The sequence below is a fragment of the Rhipicephalus sanguineus genome, chromosome 8 (genome assembly GCF_013339695.2).
Source record: "Rhipicephalus sanguineus isolate Rsan-2018 chromosome 8, BIME_Rsan_1.4, whole genome shotgun sequence".
In the NCBI taxonomy this organism is placed as follows: Eukaryota; Metazoa; Arthropoda; class Arachnida; order Ixodida; family Ixodidae; genus Rhipicephalus; species Rhipicephalus sanguineus.
In genome coordinates, this window is record NC_051183.1 from 122,568,213 (window position 1) to 122,587,243 (window position 19,031).

General features: G+C 45.8%; 1 protein-coding gene across 1 annotated transcript in view; it reads left to right on the plus strand.

Annotated features, from left to right (window-relative positions):
• LOC119403482 (aldehyde dehydrogenase family 16 member A1-like) overlaps positions 1-19,031 on the plus strand; it is a 111,552-nt gene that overhangs the window by 22,113 nt on the left and 70,408 nt on the right. The window contains exons 6-9 of the mRNA XM_049418342.1: positions 2,662-2,853; positions 3,473-3,571; positions 5,795-6,025; positions 17,579-17,721. Coding sequence (XP_049274299.1) covers positions 2,662-2,853; positions 3,473-3,571; positions 5,795-6,025; positions 17,579-17,721 — 665 coding nt within the window. The remainder of the gene's footprint in view (positions 1-2,661; positions 2,854-3,472; positions 3,572-5,794; positions 6,026-17,578; positions 17,722-19,031) is intronic.

Here is a 19,031-nt window from a genome sequence, read left to right on the forward strand (position 1 = left end):
TGAGGAAAAAATGATGTCCAGGAAAGGATGGGACTTGAACCCGGGCCCTCCGCATGGCAGTCGAGTATTCTACCACAGAGCCACACTGGTGCTTGAAACTCCTTTGCAAGAAGACCCTATACAGGCGTCATGTCGTGCAAGAATCGCGTTAACCTATGTAATATAGTGTGGCAGAAGAGTAAAATAACAACCAGGTGTCACACAATACAAATTGCACTACGAGTGTGTGGTTTAAAGCTTACCACCCACTGCAAAGTGCTCACCCATAAATCTTCATCGTCATCTGCCACAGCATCAACTATGTGCACATACTAATACCACGCAGATGTGTAGCAGGTACCTTACTTATCTGCAGAATGATGAATAATGGCGTAGTAGATACCCTGCAGGTGTACTTGTATTAGTTGCCCCAAGAGTTAGAACGGGCTCTAGAAAGACTGCTCTTCCAGCTTTAGCTGTGACTGTGCTGCCCGTTCTGTGCAGACCTGTAGTTTTTTTACATGTGCTACATCTTACGATAAAGTTTGCTCACTGCAACTCATACTCAAGAGGTGAAAAAAAGAAATGGGTGAAAAACTGCTGCAGAGCGAACACTGACCTAGCCGTATGTCTGCGGAAGATGGCTGCTTGGCTGAACATTGCCACAGATGTAATTGCTCCCCGTGTTTTCGTAACACGCATGTGCTTGGACAGTGCTCCAAGCTGTCAGATAGGGAAATACAGCGGAACCTCGTTGATACGTTTTTCACAGGAACTGGAAAATAAAACATACGCAAAAATTGCATTACTCCATCAGCAACTCACTTTTATTGAGCAACATGGATGTTGCTCTGAAGTTGCTCGACATTGAAAACAAACTCTGCTGTAGCCTCAGCGGCTCTGCAACGTGCTCATCGTGGCTTGTTGGAACACAGTTTGAACTAGTATACCAAGGAATAAACGTAGGATTTCTAGATATATGGGTCAAGGTGCACTTTCACAGTTGTGTTATCCAATTTCGGGCAAAAATGTGATCTTAATAAACTAGGGGTGTGCGAATATTCGAAATTTCGAATATTTTTCGAATAGTGTTTGCTATTCGATTCGATTCGCACTGGAATTTTACTATTCGAACTATTCGAACTTCCCAAAAACAAATACAGTCACCGTCCAATTGAAAATGACCCCTTCAGATTTTTAATATGCTTCACCTCATTGCACTCTCGTATTGCGGTAAAGCTGCCTTTCAAGCTCAGTTACGGTCGAACTTTGCCAAGAGACAGTCAACGTCCGATTGGAAGTGGTCCTTAGATTTTAAATATGCTTCACCTCATCACACCCCGGTATTGCGGCAAAGCTGCCTTTCAAGCGCTGCTACGGTCGCAAATGTATTAACTCAAGAAAACGCTGGTTCCAACATGGAGATGAAAGATGTGGCAGAGGTGGGGGCTCAATTTATGCTGTTTCGAACCTGAAATTTGGGCAGGAAGTCCGAAAAATCAGAAGCCGCAGCTTTTCAGCATCCAAAATTTCAGATGTTCTTATATATCAACGTCTACAAGGCAGACGTGGAACTCCGGGCTTGAAGGGAGCACACCCTGTCTGCCACATCAGTTGGCCTTCCACAGAAGTTGAAAGAGGAGGAGAGGCTGAGGAAATGGCATCTTTGCCTATCACATGTAAAGTGTTGTCGGCAACACTTTGGTTGCACCAAATCATGTACATAAATACAATTCGGCCTCTACATTGCCTCATTCTTGATAAGACAACTATGAAACACCACCCCGCCAGTGCTTCATCAACCTAGCAAAAAGAAACACTTTCATGTTGCTATCTCATAACAATACGTATGCTTAGGAACCCTCTCTAACTTTTTTTTCTGCAATTTCGCTTCGAAGTATTCGAAAAATGTTCTAGAAATATTCGAAAAATATTCGATTCGATTCGCACTCGCACTTCAATATTCGAATTCGCTTCGCACCCAAAATTTTGCTATTCGCACAGCTCTATAATAAACGCATGAAAATGCATTATTTCTAAGGGACATTGGCCGGGAATAAAAAGAAAATGGTATTAGGCCGAAAAACATGTTATGCAGAATTGTATCAACGAGATTCCACTGTATATGAGGCTTTTTATATTTTAATTGCTGCTGATTAATACGTACATGCACCATCCCTGGCACTCTCTCGTAAAGAAGTGTTGTACCTTGAAAAGAACCTCGTAATCAAAGATTTGTAATGGTCCGCTGCAGGCGCTTGTCTGCCTTATGTCACTTTGCGCATTTGGTTGTCTCCTTTGTCACGCATTCGTTTGTGCATCTTTCTGTGAGTTTTTTTAGCATACGGTGGCTTCTTCCCATGTTCTCTGAATAAAATTTGCCGGTTGAATTCTAGCACTCTGTCCTATCCCACGTTCTCACACTATTAACTGTACGTTGCATAAAAAGGTTGAGGACATGGGTTTGATTCTCAGCCATGGTGGCGGCATTTCAGTGTGGATGAAACGCAAGAGCACTCGTGTACTTATATTTAGCTGCTTGTTAAAGAACCCCACATGTAGTCACAATTGATCTGGAGTCCCCCGCTACTGCATGCCTTACAATCATATCGCAGTCTTTGTGGATAAAGTGTCAGAGTCTTAAATTTTACCTCGTCGCTGGTTTGTTCTCGCTCTTCACAGGGAGAGGCGTGTGGAGTGCAAGTGTTTGTCCAGGAGTGCGTGTATGCCAAGTTCATGCTTCTGCTGAGGAAGGAGCTACATTCTCTCCGCATGGGCTTGGCGAACGACCGAACCAGCGACATGAGCGTGGTCTTTGCCCAGCCTGCGCCTCCGCCGCCCAAGATCGCCTACGCGGAGCTGCCCGATGCCGAGGTTGGCTTGGGAAAATTTTCTTACCTGCGTTTGCTGTGTATAACAAAAAAGAGGTAAAGTGTGCAAATATGGACACAAGAGAAGAACGGCACGACACAAACGCCATTCGTGCTGTCTTCTTCTCATCTCCTGTGTCCGTGTTTTCGTACCTTACCTTCTTTTGTGATAAATCCTTGACAAGCTCAACTTTCTGTCATTAATTGCTGCGATCATATCCAGGTTATTACTACTACTCTAGTGTGACCAGCGTTAGCCTGTCTTTCTTTCTTTTTTGTCTCTTGAATGAAGTGCTGTACTTTCTGGCATATAACCTGCACAAAAAATACACAAAATGGTCCGTCTTGATCGGGTCGCTCCGCGCCGGCTTTTGTTGCTTCGTAGTGAATTTGGCGCGCTGCTTCTGAAGTGTGGCTTCGCTGCAGTTCTGACTTTCTTTGAATTGGTGATATTCGAATAGGCACTACTCGTTTGTACGTTCAAAGTGCTCGAACGTTTGCACAGGCCTAGTTAACTACCTCCGCTACAAGTGAAGCCATTTTTCTTTTTGGTATGCTGTTAAGATTTTGATGATGGGGCGTGGTCTTAGAGAGGATTTTACTAATAAGAATTCCTTCCTCAGCTTCTTTCTGAAGGTCCTTACCATGACAAGCACCCTTGCCCTCCAAGGCCAGCGCTGTTTGCGGATGTGACACCATCGTCCCCAGTTGTGCTCGACTCGGTATGCTAATTTTGTCGTCGTAGCAGTTATTAAACACTTGAGGCACATTTTTGCCTCCACCGTTGCCATCATGTCCAAAACGATAACATCACCCCGCTTGTCATATGTTGTATGTGCGAGCAAAAGTTTGCGAAGGCTGCAGGCGAGTGCAGCTCAGGCAGAGATGAAACGCGCTAGCCGGCTCCGTCGGGCAAACAAGCATGAAGGGTTGCCGGTGAGTGGACGGCATCGCTCAGGCAGCAACTGCGAACTTTGATCAAAAGGGCGCGGTTGCATGTGCTGTGTCTACAGAGATGAGTAGACGCTACCCTTTTACGTGCCGTGCTCTCGTCGCTTACTTCGCGTCGAAGTGACAGACAGCACGAAAAACCACTTCGCTGCCTGGCATGCCTGCATTCCCTTCCACCAGAGTTTTGTAGAATGACGCAAGATCGGATCCTAAAGCTGTTAAATGCTAGTTTTACTTTGTATAACATTCCAATCTGTTGCTATCACATTCATTGCTTCGTCTGCGGCAAAACTCTTCACATTTTTATTCCCAATCATTTCGCACCACTCGGTAACATCCAGTGCACTAGTTATGAGTCTGCACCTGTGTATGTAACTTTTTACAATAAATTAAGTGCTCATGTACACGACATAAGCTCGGTGTAAATGTAGATGAATGTCTGTGCTGCTCATTGCCCGCCTGCTCTTTCACAGACTTTTCTTAGTCATGGCATCGAGTGTTACGAAATTGAAATTTCACACGCGTCAGTAATGGTATCAAATGCTGTATGTTCTAGGATATAACCCACACAAAAAGTACAGAAAATTTGAAGCTAATGTTGGGGTGCAGATAGTCTCCAAATTTCGGTGTGCAGAGTGGCTTCTCACCAATGTTTCATGGCGATGCAAGGAAGGTAACTTCATGGCATTGTACGGGTACCTTTATAAGAAATTTTCCACTGTTTGTAGTTGAGGGTGTAGGCTATATGCAAGGGCAAATTGTGCACGAAAAAATACGATAAGGGCGTGCGACAATAGAGTCATTTAGCAAGTTACTGAAATAGGGTACGCAAATACGATAAGGCAGAACGGTACCGCTCCTCCTTTCCCGGTCGTTGAGCGGCCAAAGCACAACCAGCGGGAAAGGAGGAACGCTACTGTACTGCCTTACCGTATTTGCTTACCCTATTTCCGTAACTTGCTAAAAGACTCCAATACAACAAAGCAGGATGGTAAATTTGGGTCATCTTTAAGACTCAGCCGAGCGCTTGGGAACATGTACTCGCCATGCGGTGTCTGTGAATACGGAAAAAAAAGCAGAATCGTAACAAGGCTGCCAGCTATTTCAACAGGGTCATTTTCATCAGTGTCATCAGCAAGTCATTTTCTGCAAACCATGCGGAGACATGGCTAATTTCTGGTTTATTTGCGAATTCTGTAGACACTTATGCAGTACTCCGGCTGGATCCCATGGCATATGTGTAAATGTAAATAATAAATCTTTCTTTGATAGGTGGGCTAGCCACTGCTGCAGTGAAGGGGCTGTGGTGTTCAATTGCTACTCATGATAACACAGGTTCAATTTGCTGTCACAGCGAATTCATTTCGGTGGGGGCAAAATGCAAAAACTCCGTTTAATTTAAAATCTTCAAAATTGGCTAGCGCGAAAATCGACAAGGACTGAGAAGGAACACTGATACAGTGTTCGATACGCCTGTCCTGTACATCAGTGTTCCTTCTCAGTCCTTGTCGATTTTCGCGCTAGCCAATTTTGAAGATTATGAACCAACTAGCCCAACAACGTATACTCTTAAGCTTAATTTAAAAGCATGTCAAGGAACCACAAGTGGTAAAAGTTGATCCGGAGTTTGCCACAACAGCATGTCTTGTGAAGTCAAAGCTCATCAGATGAAATCCCATCTGATATGAAAATTCGTTATAAATTTATGTTCACAATACTGTACCAGTGGCAAGACTATTTTTTGTTTACTTCATTACAACCGATAATTCGTTATATCTGTGTTAGTTATATTAAGGTTTGACTGACCATGTTTTGGGTTTTGCATGTAGTACGCCAGAACTCGTTTAATTTTAATTTATTCAAATCACCTGACTGGCTCCTTCATCGGAGCATTGTATGAGGGTGGATTATATAAGTAGGGGTAGTATCCGGAGCATAAGAACTTAGTTATACAATGCTTGTTGACTGTTTGTGCCGAACACAATTAATTTCAGGTTGGCTGGCCTCTGGTGTTGGTGACTAAATTCCGCACGGCTAAGGAGTCGGTGACACTGGTGAACAGCGCGCTGCATCACTCGGAAGTTAGTGTGTGGACGGAGAGGCTGCCCGCTGCCTTGGAGCTTGCCGCTGCCTACAAGGCGACGACCGTCTTTGTCAACGGGCAGGGACTCCGCGATGCCTCCGTGGAGTTTGGGTCGCGTGCCGCCGTGGCCTGCGGGGAGCGGGTGAGTTGCATGCGACCGTGGCACTAGGCTGGAAATGCATGGGTACACCTGACACCGAGATGTAGAGAGGCGTGAAAGGAGATATTTTCTTGTGGCAGAATTGTGGTGGACTGTCTATAAATGTGTCAAATTCACGCAACTTCAGGCCAAGACACTCGATATTATATTGCAAGAATGAAACGGTGGTGGTGTGCTGATTCGCCACATTTTTGGGGGGTTGATCATAAGTAGTGTGATTAAACATACACTGCGAAAACTGGAATAGAGATCAGGCCGGAATATAGGTAGACCCCCTCGACGGTTAGAAGTGCAGTTGACTCCCTTTGAGACGAACTCAGTTAAGACGAATTCTCACTTATGCCGAGCAACACGAAAACATTTGTTTGGTTTCCCATAGACTCAATGCAACAAAAATCCGCTGAAGTATTCTTTTGTTAAGACAAACTTTCACAGTGACCAACAACATTGCCGATTCTGCAGAGCGAACATTGCAGTCTTGGCGGCGAATTTAGGCGACCGAGAAACAGCAAAAAATACAGTAACCCCTTGTTTCGCGGGACAGCGGAAAAATTCTTTATAAGCAGTATTTCGATATAAGCGACCACTCGAGAAAAGCTGTAGCAGTTAATCTTTACTTACACCACAACTGCGAGGAAGTCAAATGTAATGTACACTCAAACCTCATTATAACAAAGTTACATCTTACACGAAAATAACTTCGCTATATCCGAAAATTCGTTATAAATGTATATTCCAACACTGTACAGTGAAATCTCGGTATAGCGAACTTTAGGGGGCCACGGCAATTTGTTCGTTATTCTGAAAGGTCGTTATATTGAAAGCCCCAAAATTAACCATAAATACTTTTTTCCAATTACCAAAACGACCTGCCTTTACAGTAGTGGGTCCCTGAACTCTATCGCAAAAAATGCACGTGAACACCAGAGAATGCATGTTAATTTAAAATAGTCTGATTTTTTTTTTTGATGCGTGAAGCACAAACTTTGCAGCACGAAGGCCTCCAACTCGTCCACATTCCTGTGGTGCGATTCCGCCGCAGTGGCGCTTTTTGTGAGGAAAATGCGTGCTTTCCGCACGAGATCCATCATATCCGCATGTGTCACAACCTCGTCGCTATCTTCAGGTTGCGACGAGGTGGCATCTTCACTGTCCCCGACATCGTCCACACCATCGTCGCTACCTTCGTCATCTTGAACAGTTGAAAGAATGTCTTCTGTCGTCAGCTCTGCTGATGTCCTCGCTGCTTCATCAGATGACACATAATCATCAAATGAGACCGAATCCATGGCCAAAAGATCGGTCACGTCGGTCCACAGCTCCCCAGGATTGCCCTCCTCATCGTTTCGTGGCTGCTCGGCGTCTTCTGGCTGCTCACCCGTTTGCAGAAGCCCTGCTTTCCTCCAACAGTTCTTAATACTTGTTGAAGTGACGCTCCACCATGCACCAGTGAGCATTTCCGCCGCCTGCCTTACGTTGATGATCGTCGATTGCTTCAGTCGGAGGTTTATCAGCACACGCTGAACAAGGCGCTTGCGGAAGTGCGCTTTCACACTTCTGATGATTCCCTGATCGAGGGGTTGAAGCACAGATGTGCAATTGGGCGGCAGGTACTCAAGGCGTACATTTGTTAGCTGTACGTTGACAATGTGCGCAGAGCAGTTAACAATCATTAAAATGTTGCGGCCCTCCTTTCTCATCTTCTTGTTCAGGGACAGAAGCCACTCCATAAATACCGTATTTACTCGCATAATGATCGCACTTCTTTTAAAAAAAATTGACGCAAATTTCGGGGTGCGATCATTACGCGGGGTAAATTTTCCACGAAATATTTTGAGCACCGAAAACGCGAACAAGTCGCATATCGGAATTCTTACGATAGCTATCACGAACATAACCAAAAATAAAAGTAGAGTCTTTGTAATAAATGCACACATTACGCAGGAACTACATGCATTGCATATTGCCCTTTATTTTTTTTATTCACTGACCCCCTAACTTTCATTCAGAGTTTGAACGGCAGTGTCATCACAGTCGCACAGAAGGTTATCTTCCGTTCTGTCGAGCGCATTAGATACGCCTGTCTTCTTGAAGCTGTTGGCGACAGTTTTGCTCTTGCCAGTTTTGGTCTCGCGGAAAGCCCGGTGCGTGCTGTTGGTAGCCATGAGCTTCTCACGCTGATTTTTCCAATACCTAATTCTGATTTCGTCGACACCGAAATGCCTGCCGGCAGCGCGGTTGCCGTGCTTGAGCGCGCAATCAACCGCCTTCAACTTAAACACGGCAGTGAAACTCGCGTATCGCCCCATCATGAACCGGCACTCAAACAAGCCCACGAGGCACATCTCGACAACGTTTCCTCTTGCTGTCATGAAACGTTTAAGAAAAGCCGCAGAGCCTCACATCGCTGCTTCACAAGGAGAAGGGCTACCTCACACGACGACGATGTTGACATTGCAGCAAGCTACCACAAATGCAGCAAGCTACCACCGAAACATCAAAACCAACCGTCGATCAAAATTAACGACAAAATACGGCCGCTGCCTCGCTCTCCGCGTGAGATGGGGCTGTAAAGAAGGTAGTCTATAACTTGCATTCCTTGTTGAAGTACGCGCCATTTGGAAGCATCAAGAGCAAATTGCAACCGAAGCGAGGATCGGTGATGCTGCCATGTTGCCGGAAATCGTCACACTCACTTCCGGGCGACAAGCGATTTTTTTGGTTTCCCAAAAACCTGCGACGCGACAAGCAATGGCGATGGATGGCCCTCCGCGACAGCAAATCCCTGTCACTCGTCTCCGTCGCTCGAAAATCGCGTGCATGCGGTTGGGCCTTAACACTGCGGGATATCAAAACCACGTGATCAAAGCAAACATGGCGGCTGGCGGAGCTAAGCGAACGCCTTTTTTCTCGTAAGTCATGGAGGTCGTGAGTGCGTCATGCGCGCCAAAACAGTTTCTTCCGTCGGAATAATGAATTATTTCGTTTAAATCGGTAAATTTGCGGCAACAGCATAGCCATGTTTAAAGGACAGAAACAGAGATGGGCGCGTTCAGCTGCCACAGACGTAGAAACACATGGCGGGCATGTGGTGAAAACTACGGCATTTGTCTTTACTGCTATCCTAATACCGCACGCTTCCGCCAAGGGTGGGCAAAAATTAGGAATCTGTTTGGTGCATGCAGTTCACTTGGTGAGTCTTGAAGAGCCACTTACGTAACGTTCGACAGATGGTAAACATGATGATCATCAGCTAGACTTGGCACACGACATATCGCTGCGGCAAGTTCGGGGTGCGATCATTACGCGGGGAAAAAAAAAAAATCGAATTTTGACGACAACATTTCTGGGTGCGATCATTACGCGAGTGCGATCATTACGCGAGTGCGATCATTATGCGAGTAAATACGGTAGCTCCCGAGTCATCCAGGCTCGTTTGTTGGCCCTGTAGTCGCACGGAAGGGACACTACATTCTTCATGCCACGTGGCTTTGCAAACCTCCCGATGACGAGAGGCTTAAGCTTCTCTGTGCCGGTTGCGTTACAACAATAGAGCGCAGTAACACGAACTTTCGACTTTTTGCCACCTTTGCATTCTTCGCCCTTCAAGTGCATTGTTTTGTCCGGCAAAAGTTGGTAGAAGCAGGCTGTCTCGTCGGCGTTGAATATGTCGTCCGCACGGTACGCATCCAACAGTTCCCTAAACTTGTCTTCCCGCCACGTGGATGCTGCTACTTCGTCTGCCGCCTTCTCCTCACCAGACACAGTCTGCCAGGTGATAGCATTTCGCTGACGAAAACGGTGGAGCCAGCCAGAAGATGCTTCAAAGTCTGTGATATCCAGAATTGCTGCAAACTGTCGCGCCTTCTCCTGAATCATGGGGCCTGACACGGGCACATTGTGCGCTCTTACGTCTTTAAACCACGTCAGCACCGCCGAGTCTATCTGCTGGTAGTCACCAAGCCGCAGGCGCTTTCTCGAGGGGGCAAGTTGCGATTGCACCTGGCACTTCATTATTAACACGAAAGTGTTTTATGCCGGGGTCCACCAAGTACATCCGTCACGGATATGATGTTGATAAAATGGACAGCAACGGGTGAGAAAGAAAAAACCAAGAAAAAGATACCCCGCTGGGAATCGAACCCACGACGTTGCGACCGTGACGGCAAGCGCCCGACGCCCTACCTACTTAGCCATCTCGGGAGATGCTAGGCACGGCGCGAACGCGCCTTATATCTTTCACACATTCTCTTTCGCGGCGGGCGGAGCGGGGCAGTGCCGCCATCTGTGAGAGGTGAAAAGAAGTAATGCTTCACGATCGACACTTACTAGCGCTTACTCCGAGATTGCACGCGATATCTGAGGTCATGGTTAAAGCGTCTCGATACCAGAGAGGTAGAGTGGCCGCGCTGGCGTCGCTGAGGCACCCTCGACGCAGTTACGTTCTTTGCCTTTGGCTTCGTGTTAGCGTGCGTCGGCTCATCGGAGTAGTGCAGCTTCCACGTGCACCAACGGGATTTCTCCGCTGCCGACTGCTTCAATTGCGAGAGCACAGACTAACAAAACTGCTGCAATATGCGTTGCAGAAAGGACGCGATTTCGACGGGCGAATCTCGTGCCTTGGTGGAGCGAGAGCAGCACCTGCGAGACAGAGGCCAGCGGGACGCACGCGTTTGCGGCTCAGGCTACGAACCTCTACCTCCCATGTTGCTGAAGCGCAGTGTGTGTTATGTATGCATGAGCACAGGCGTCGGCTACCCATTACTAGAAAGCGCACACCGTGCCGTTTCTCTCCTTAATTGACGACGCTTTGAAGAAGTGCATACCGGGTACCAGTGTTGATTATGAGCTTGTTGATATCATCCTTACGTGAGATTCACGATTCGCTGTGTCCAAATATATGTTCACACCGTCAGCTACCACAACGGTTTAATCATGATCATGGGCGTTAGTCGTCGCAATAGAGACATGCTGTCAACATGGGTGCATCCACGTCAAACGGTGCTATAGCTGCCAAACACGAATAGACGTTGTACAAGCTCTCATATATCATTACACAATAAGCACTACTTCTGTGAAGACACGTTTCACTTTCGTGTTATACCGATTCCTATGACGGAGGGATCAGCCATGTTTTTTTTCTCCTTGTCCTTCAGGATAGTGGCAATTGTGGAGCGCGCCACTCCATGCTCTTTGGCCACAACAGCCTGCTTTTTCCCTTCTTCTAGTTGCCGATGAATATCGACCTTTTCGCTTAGCGAAAACTGTTTACACTTCTTCGCCGCAGGGAGAGATGAACTCATTGCAGTAGCACCGCAGCACGAACGCGGATGCGGTATTAAACAACGCCGAAAAAAGATGGACACGTCAGACAAGGCAGAGAGCACATGCAGAAGTGAGCTATAGTACGAAAGAAAAAAACTAGAGCTGTGCGAATAGCAAAATTTTGGGTGCGAAGCGAATTCGAATAATAAAGATTGGGTGCGAATCGAATCGAATATTTTCGAATAATTTTCGAATATTTCTCAAACATTTTTCGAATAGTTCGAAGTGAAATTACAGAAAAAGTTGCAGAGAATCCCTAAGTATGTTCTTGTGAGATAGCAACATAAAAGTGTTTCTTTTCGCTAGGTTGATGAAGCGCTGGTGGGGTCATATTTCATAGTTGTCTTTCTTATCAAGAATGAGGCAGTGTAGAGGCCGAATTGTATTTATGTACATGATTTGGTGCAGCCAAAGTGTTGCCGACAACACTTTACGCGTGATAGGCAGAGATGCCACTTCCTCAGCCTCTCCTCCTCTTTCAACTTCTGTGGAAGCCCAACTGATGTGGCGGACAAGGGTGTGCTCCCTCGAAGTCCGGAGTTCCAAATCTGCCTCGTAGACATCGATATATAAGAACGTCTGAAATTTTGGATGCTAAAAAGCTTCGGCGTCCGATTTTTTCGACTTCCTGCCCAAATTTCAGGTCCAAAACAGCATTAACTGAGCCCCCAACTCTGCCACATCTTTCATCTCCATATTGGAACCAGTGCTTTCTTGAGTTAATACATTTGCGACCGTAGCGGAGCTTGAAAGGCAGCTTTGCCGCAATACGGGGGTGTGATGAGGTGAAGCATGTTGAAAATCTAGGGACCACTTCTAAACGGACGTTGACTGTCTCTTGGCTTTCGACCGTAACGGCCCTTGAAAGGCAGCTTTGCCGCAATACGGGGGTGTGAGGAGGTGAAGCATATTGAAAATCTAGGGACCACTTCCAATCAGACGTTCTCTCTTGCCTAAGTTCGACCGTAACGGAGCTTGAAAGGCAGCTTTGCCGCAATACGGGGGTGTGATGAGGTGAAGCATATTAAAAATCTAGGGACCACTTTCAACCGGACTTTGTCTCTTGGCTAAGTTCGACCATAACGGAGCTTGAAAGACAGCTTTGCCTCAACACAAGAGTGTAATGAGGTGAAGCATATTGAAACTCTGAAGGGGTCACTTTCAACAGGACATTGACTGCATTTGTTTTTCGGAAGTTCGAATAGTTCGAATAGTAAAATTTCAGTGCGAATCGAATCGAATAGCAAACACTATTCGAAAAATATTCGAAATTTCGAATATTCGCACACCCCTAAAAAAAACCCGATGCATCGCCGGCGTCGCGGCTGTCGTAGCCTTTCCCACAGAAAAGGAAAAGCTATAAAAAAGTTCCTCGCGTTTCGTTTTGTGCTCTCACACCATCTCAGGTTTTCCGCGCCCGTGTTTCCTGTGTCCTCCCGCTCTGCCTCGCTGACCTTGCCCTCGCACAACGTGCCCTCGCCTCCGTGTGCGCAAAACCTGATTAACAAAAAGAAAAAAAAAGGAAGGCGTTCTTTCGTTTTTGTTTTCCCCCCGCGCCGTATCGCGTTTTCCGAGGAGCAAGGCGTCCGCTCGCTGTGTCGTCAGTCTGCTTTCCTACCGCTCCGGTGGCCGCGACTGATTCACTCAAACCGAAGACTTCCCGCACTTCAGATTATGAGATCGTAGTACTGAGGGGTTGTTGATGTAACATGGAACCAAATATAGTGCTCGTTATTCTGAAAAGTTCGGTATTCTGAAATTCGTAGTAGTGAAATAATTTTACATTGAAACTATTAGCAGTCGGCACGGGATTTCTTGAAAGTTCGTTAATCTGAAAAGTACGTTAATGTGGTGTTCGTTCTACTGAGATTTCACTGTATGTATTGTATGACTATTCTTCACTTACTTCGTGATAACCAACATTTCGTTATATCCGTGTTCGTTATATTGAGATTTCAGTGTATTCAGTGAAGCAAAGCTTTATTCAGGTGCAAAAAAAGGCAGTGAGCTTTGGCTGTTTCAAGTTCATGCGGGTGTGAGCAACGCCTGCTCCATTTTGACCAAGCATTGCCTGAGGCCATGGTTGCCGCCCATGCATTCAACTTTATTTCGCAGCAGGCGTAGCTACCCCTGCGTTGGTACTTCGTTGGCACTTCGCAAGGCTCTACATCCACCGGCTCTTCGTCTGCCGGCTCTTTATCCTGGTCACGGCCACCAACAGTGTCATTAATCTCCGCGTCTGTCAATGGGGCGACCACGGCGCAGCTTATGGTCTTTTTGCTGCTTTTCAGCATCCAAGATACCATGGTTTTCTGGCGTCACAAAGCACCAGGAAAACTTCATTTTCGTGTAGATTCTATCACGGGGGACCCCAGTGATGCGATTATGAGCGAGATTAACGATTCGGGCGTGCTGCACCATGGAATTTGACAGCTCCCGTTCGCTCCACAGTAAACAGCTGGGAGCACTCGGCACTCGCTTGGTACCCATTAATAGGCGGTCATCAGTCGTGGGTTTGATACTATTAGGGCCTGCGCTGTTCCTGCATGACACTAGTTCGTCAGCGGCATTAATTTGACACTGGATGCGCAAAAGGGTCGCCACCGCTCGGCGACGCCTCCACTCGTCATTTCGTTCTAAGGCGGGTCAAGCTCTTCTTTCGCTTCGGGTAATGCAGCTTAATATGAATTTGTTTGGGTCAGGACCGGTAGAAATTTCGAATAGACCGATATTTTGAGTCAAGCGATTTCGTTACAGCGAGGGATTACTGTGTACATAAAGTGCTTCCTGGTGCAAAGACACAAAGCAGATCACGATGTGGACGGAGGGAGCGAGATAAGCTGGTATTTCCCCCATCCCCACTCGCAGGTGGGGTAGGTGCCGGCTTTATCAAGAAAAGAAGACAACAAAAAAAAAAGTTGGGAGCTTTAGTTTCGGTACTCCCAATCTATTGTGTCCTTTTTGTATTCTCCTTGCATTCTTCTGTTCCACAGTTTGAATACAAAGGAGAATGGTAGAACACAAGAGCTTGGGGCCCCTACGGGGCCATCTTATCCGGCGTGGACAGAGAGGCAAATGCAAGAGGAGTGGAAAAATAAAAAACAAAACAAAATCGACAACGGGAACAAAAATGGCCTGTGTGCTAGAATCGAGCACAAAACTGAAACTACGTTTGCGACGCTAGCACTCACACCAGAGGGGTCAGATGTATTGTCATCACCGTCACACAATCGTGACCGAGTACATCTTGTTTTCAGTTCACATTGGTTCACGTAGGACCTGCGCGCCTTTTACCCCTGTTTTCAGTGAAGTGGAAATTCTAGTGCGCCACTTTCGTTAGGAAAGTACAAGATAAAGGAAAGTTATTTTGCACGCTCAAGAGAGCTGTGTCGTGTCTTTTATATGTGCCTGAGACTTGTGACGGTGAGAAGCGTGAAGGGAGATCTTCAGCTGGACGTCGATCAGGATAAGTTACTACGAGCTAAAAACAGCAAAATATCCGGACTTCAAAGACAAGCTTGCAGACCTTCTTAAGCAATCAGTGCGTGTTAACTTTGTCAAGGTAAGAGCACGCGATCAAGGCATATCCAGAAGTGATGTTAGAGCCATCAAAACAGAATCACAGATGAAAATGAACTGCCACAATAAATTTTCGATTCTTTAAAGGCAAATTGTGCTTGTCTCTCCCCTTTTTTTAATGATTGTCAACATTAGGGTGTGTCACAGTTTTATCGTTAAAATGTGGTAGCAATACATTCATGTGCATTTTTATTTTGAACCCTTAGATTCATGTATACTATACTGTACTTGGAGGCATGCTTTTTCTTGTCATTGCCCCCCCCATAGTAAGTCTACTTCTTTCAGTGTTTTCAAGTAACATATTTGGATGCACTTGGCATGTTAGCATGTCTTTTTTGGGGGCACTTCTGATAAGCCGAACTCCTGATAAGACGAACAAATGACCATAATTCCTTCGAGTTCATCTTAACGGGAGTCTACTAAAAACTCATCTACCCACCTAATTTTCTGTCTCCCCCTCACGCGTTTGCCATCTCTTGGAATCCAATCAGTTACCCTTAATGACCACCGGTTATCCTGCCAATGTGCTACGTGCCCGGCCCATATCCATTTCTTCTTCTTGATTTCAACTATGATATCCTTAACCCCCGTTTGTTCCCTGACCCACTCTGCTCTCTTCCTGTCTCTTAAGGTTACACCTATCATTTTCCTTTTTATCGCATAGGTGGGTAGATGAGATTAAGAAGTTTGTAGGTATAACGTGGCAGCAGAAAGCACAGGACCGGGTTGATTGGCAGAACATGGGAGAGGCCTTTGCCCTACAGTGGGCGTAGACAGGCTGATGATGATGATGACTAAAAACTAGCAGTTGTTTCGTGTACGAATACAACCAATGAGCTAAGCTCCTTAGAAATGGGATGCAAATGACTATGCGCCTGATCTCGCTGCTGGCTTTCATGAAGGCGGTAGGGTGGGGAGTGGGTGGGGAGAGCATCTGCTGCGCTTGGTGGCGGCAACGACTGAGCGAGTGTGTGTGCAGCGCGCAGTGCAGGGAGAGGGAGACAGGTGGAAGAGGGGTGCGAGCGGTGATGCGGTGGGAAGCTTCGACGGTAGCGACAGAACGCCGCGCGCATTTTATTGTCTTTTTGCACCGGCACCGAGTGGGGAGTCTGTCTGCTACTACCATCGACAAAGTGCCCGTAGTGCGCTAGAATGATGGTTGTCATTTCACAATCCACGATAAAGGTGGTGAAAGTGAAGATGACCATTATAACCAGTTGTTCACAGAGCTTATTTCTTTTAACCTCAAATTTCTGATGCGCTAGAACCAAACCGTTCAAGGCCTAAACATTTCCTCTTAAATCACTGGCCACTGCAACCTAAAGCACTGCTTAAGAGAACGGAGCTTCGCTCCTAATAAAAAAAAATTGAAAAGAACAGCATGTGGATTGGCCAAAGCATCAGAAGGTGTGCTTACCATGAAACAAATGCTGCGCAGTAACAATGCCGTTTATATACCTGTGTGTTTACACACTGGGTACTCATGCCAGAACGCCAAAATAAAGGCTCTGACGTTACCTTTCTAAAACGTTGCTATCATGATAGAGAGCCCTTGAAATGTGTCCAAAGGCACACATTATGTTGACACTTTTCATTCCGATGTACTTAGAAGTCACTGGTAGTGAACATGAGCGCAGTTTGTTGGCATAGCCAGCGGCATGTTGGAATGTTCAAACCCCTCCCTCGAAATTTTTGAATTTTGCTTGTGAATATATACACACATGTGCACGAACATACATAAATTACAGTTAAACCCCCTCGAAAAAAATTTCTGGTGATGTTTGCATAGCCAGAAATTTTGTGCTGGATTAACATAACTGCTCAACCTTCATCTCCAGCTCTTGGTACGCTGCAGTTTGGCCTAGAAATTAAGTTTTCTTCTTATTTCTGAATGTTGTGATGCAAACCTTTTGCATGCACCAGTAGCGAATGCTTTCCCCGAGACACTCACAGTGTCTTTGCAAACTCAATCGCTGTTTTCTTGGATGCTGCTCTGGACTGAAGTCGGCCTCTTCTCATCTTCACAGAAAATAGAAAAAAAGCAACTTGGAGACCAAATAGAGCCACAAGAGATCGAAAACTGAAAATTAGGCTGCCCCATGGCATCGGGCTGGTTCTAGAGCAAAGCGATGCTGATGTTTATAATGACTGACTTCAGTTGCCCATTGCCAGAATCGCATAGTTTTTCTGCCACTGACTGGTATGTGAGACAGGGGTCGACTATCGATCATGATTATTGAAGAGAAAAAAAATTCAACCTATATTCTGGTTTTTATAGTACTTATGGTTACTTTATGGTATGGCCTGGTTTTTATGGCGCCATCCACAAGCTGTCAGCTTGAAGATAATGTCCTTATCAACTCACACTCTTACTCTTTATGCTGCTAGCCTGAAGTGCGTGTCTTTATCAAGAGGTGATCTCGCTAAAACAATGCACTCGGGTAAATGTGTCAGCTCATACCATCCAATTACCCTTAGTCCAAAATATGACAATGTGATGTAAGCACAAGGTACCAGTGGTAGTTGGTGTATGCAGTGGAATGCTCTCAGCACTAAGGGCAATATCAGAGCCAGTCCCTTGGTTTGAAAAGTCATTTTAACCGATTTGTTGGTGCACTTGTGAACTCGTAGGGCCTGCTGACGTTTGTCAAGACACCTGGGAGCTCAGTTGAACTGTCATCTCGTGCCAGCGTTGACTTCGACCCAGAGAAATACGGAACTAAGGTGGAGAACGTGCCCCAGGGACTCTCTGGCAAGATAGGTGAATCGCAAGGGTATGTCGTCCAAGGGCACGATCTTGTATGCATTCTGTAACGGAATGTTCACCCCTGCTCGCACTGTGTCGTAGCACCAAATTTGTGGCCATTTGTTTTTCGCATGTTGAAATTGAAGCCAGGCAATAACTCTTACAGTTCATTATCATTGAAGGAGTACTGACTCAATATTTTGAAAGCGAAATAACTTTGTGACAATCAACTGCTCAAAAAACACCAAGGACGAGTTGCTAGTCTTTGCCCTTCTGGTATTCCTTCCTTGTCCCTGGTGTTTTTTGTGCAGTTTATCGTTGCAATGGATTATCAACTCACCCAGCACTCTGTTCTACGAAATAACTCGTGAGATAGGTAGGGGTATACGAATATTTGAACTTTCAAATATTTTTCGAATATTGTTTGTTATTCTACGTATAGTACCGGAATTTTATTGTTTAAACTATTTGAATGTCTGGAAAATAAATGTCCCGGTTTCACTCAGTTGAAATCTAATCACAGCACTTCTAAATGATGTGCATAAATCCAATTCTCGCGAACTTCGGCCTATCGAAAGGTAAACGGCCGTCACCACACCCAGACACTATTTGAGACAAGGTGCGTAAAAGTGTGAAGCGCAGCATCTGCTTATTCCATACTTAATCGAATTTAACTCGCACCCAGTTTTCGAGAGTTCTAACTAAAAATGCATCTGCGCGTAGTATTACAAGATCTTTTAAAACTGTGGCATGCCGCTGTGTTGATGATCAGAGGAAAAAGAAGGCAAGCACAGTGCATCCTCATAGAAAGGGATATTTATTCTGCTGGCAGTTCTCTTCTTTCAATGAGCCACTTTTGCTGGCTTTAAGGTCACTTCTGGATGCGCCTCGATCACGTGTCGTTTCAAGGGCCATTACCTTGACAAGCTCAGTCTACACGGAGCTGTTTGAGAACGCCTGCAAGCTTGTTATCGAGGTCCGGATATTTTCGCATTTTCGACCTGTAGAAACTTTCCCCAGTAGGTGTACAGCTTAAGATATCCTTCCTTTGTTTGCAATGCTCACAGACGCAGGTTTCAGGCACGCAAAATATGCGCGACTTAGCTGTCCTCAGCGTGCAAAATAACTTTCCTCTGATATGGGCTTTCATAACGAAAGGGGCGCATCACCATTTCCGCTTCGCTGGGAACACATTTCATGCAGAGAGACCACAGTCTGTAACTGTAATGAATTGAACACATTCCGTTGCCATTTTCTGGTGGCAGTGTCACTACATCTGCCACTGGCGCTCAGTAGTTGCTAATGCCGCAAATGCAGTTTCGGTTTCGTACTCAATCG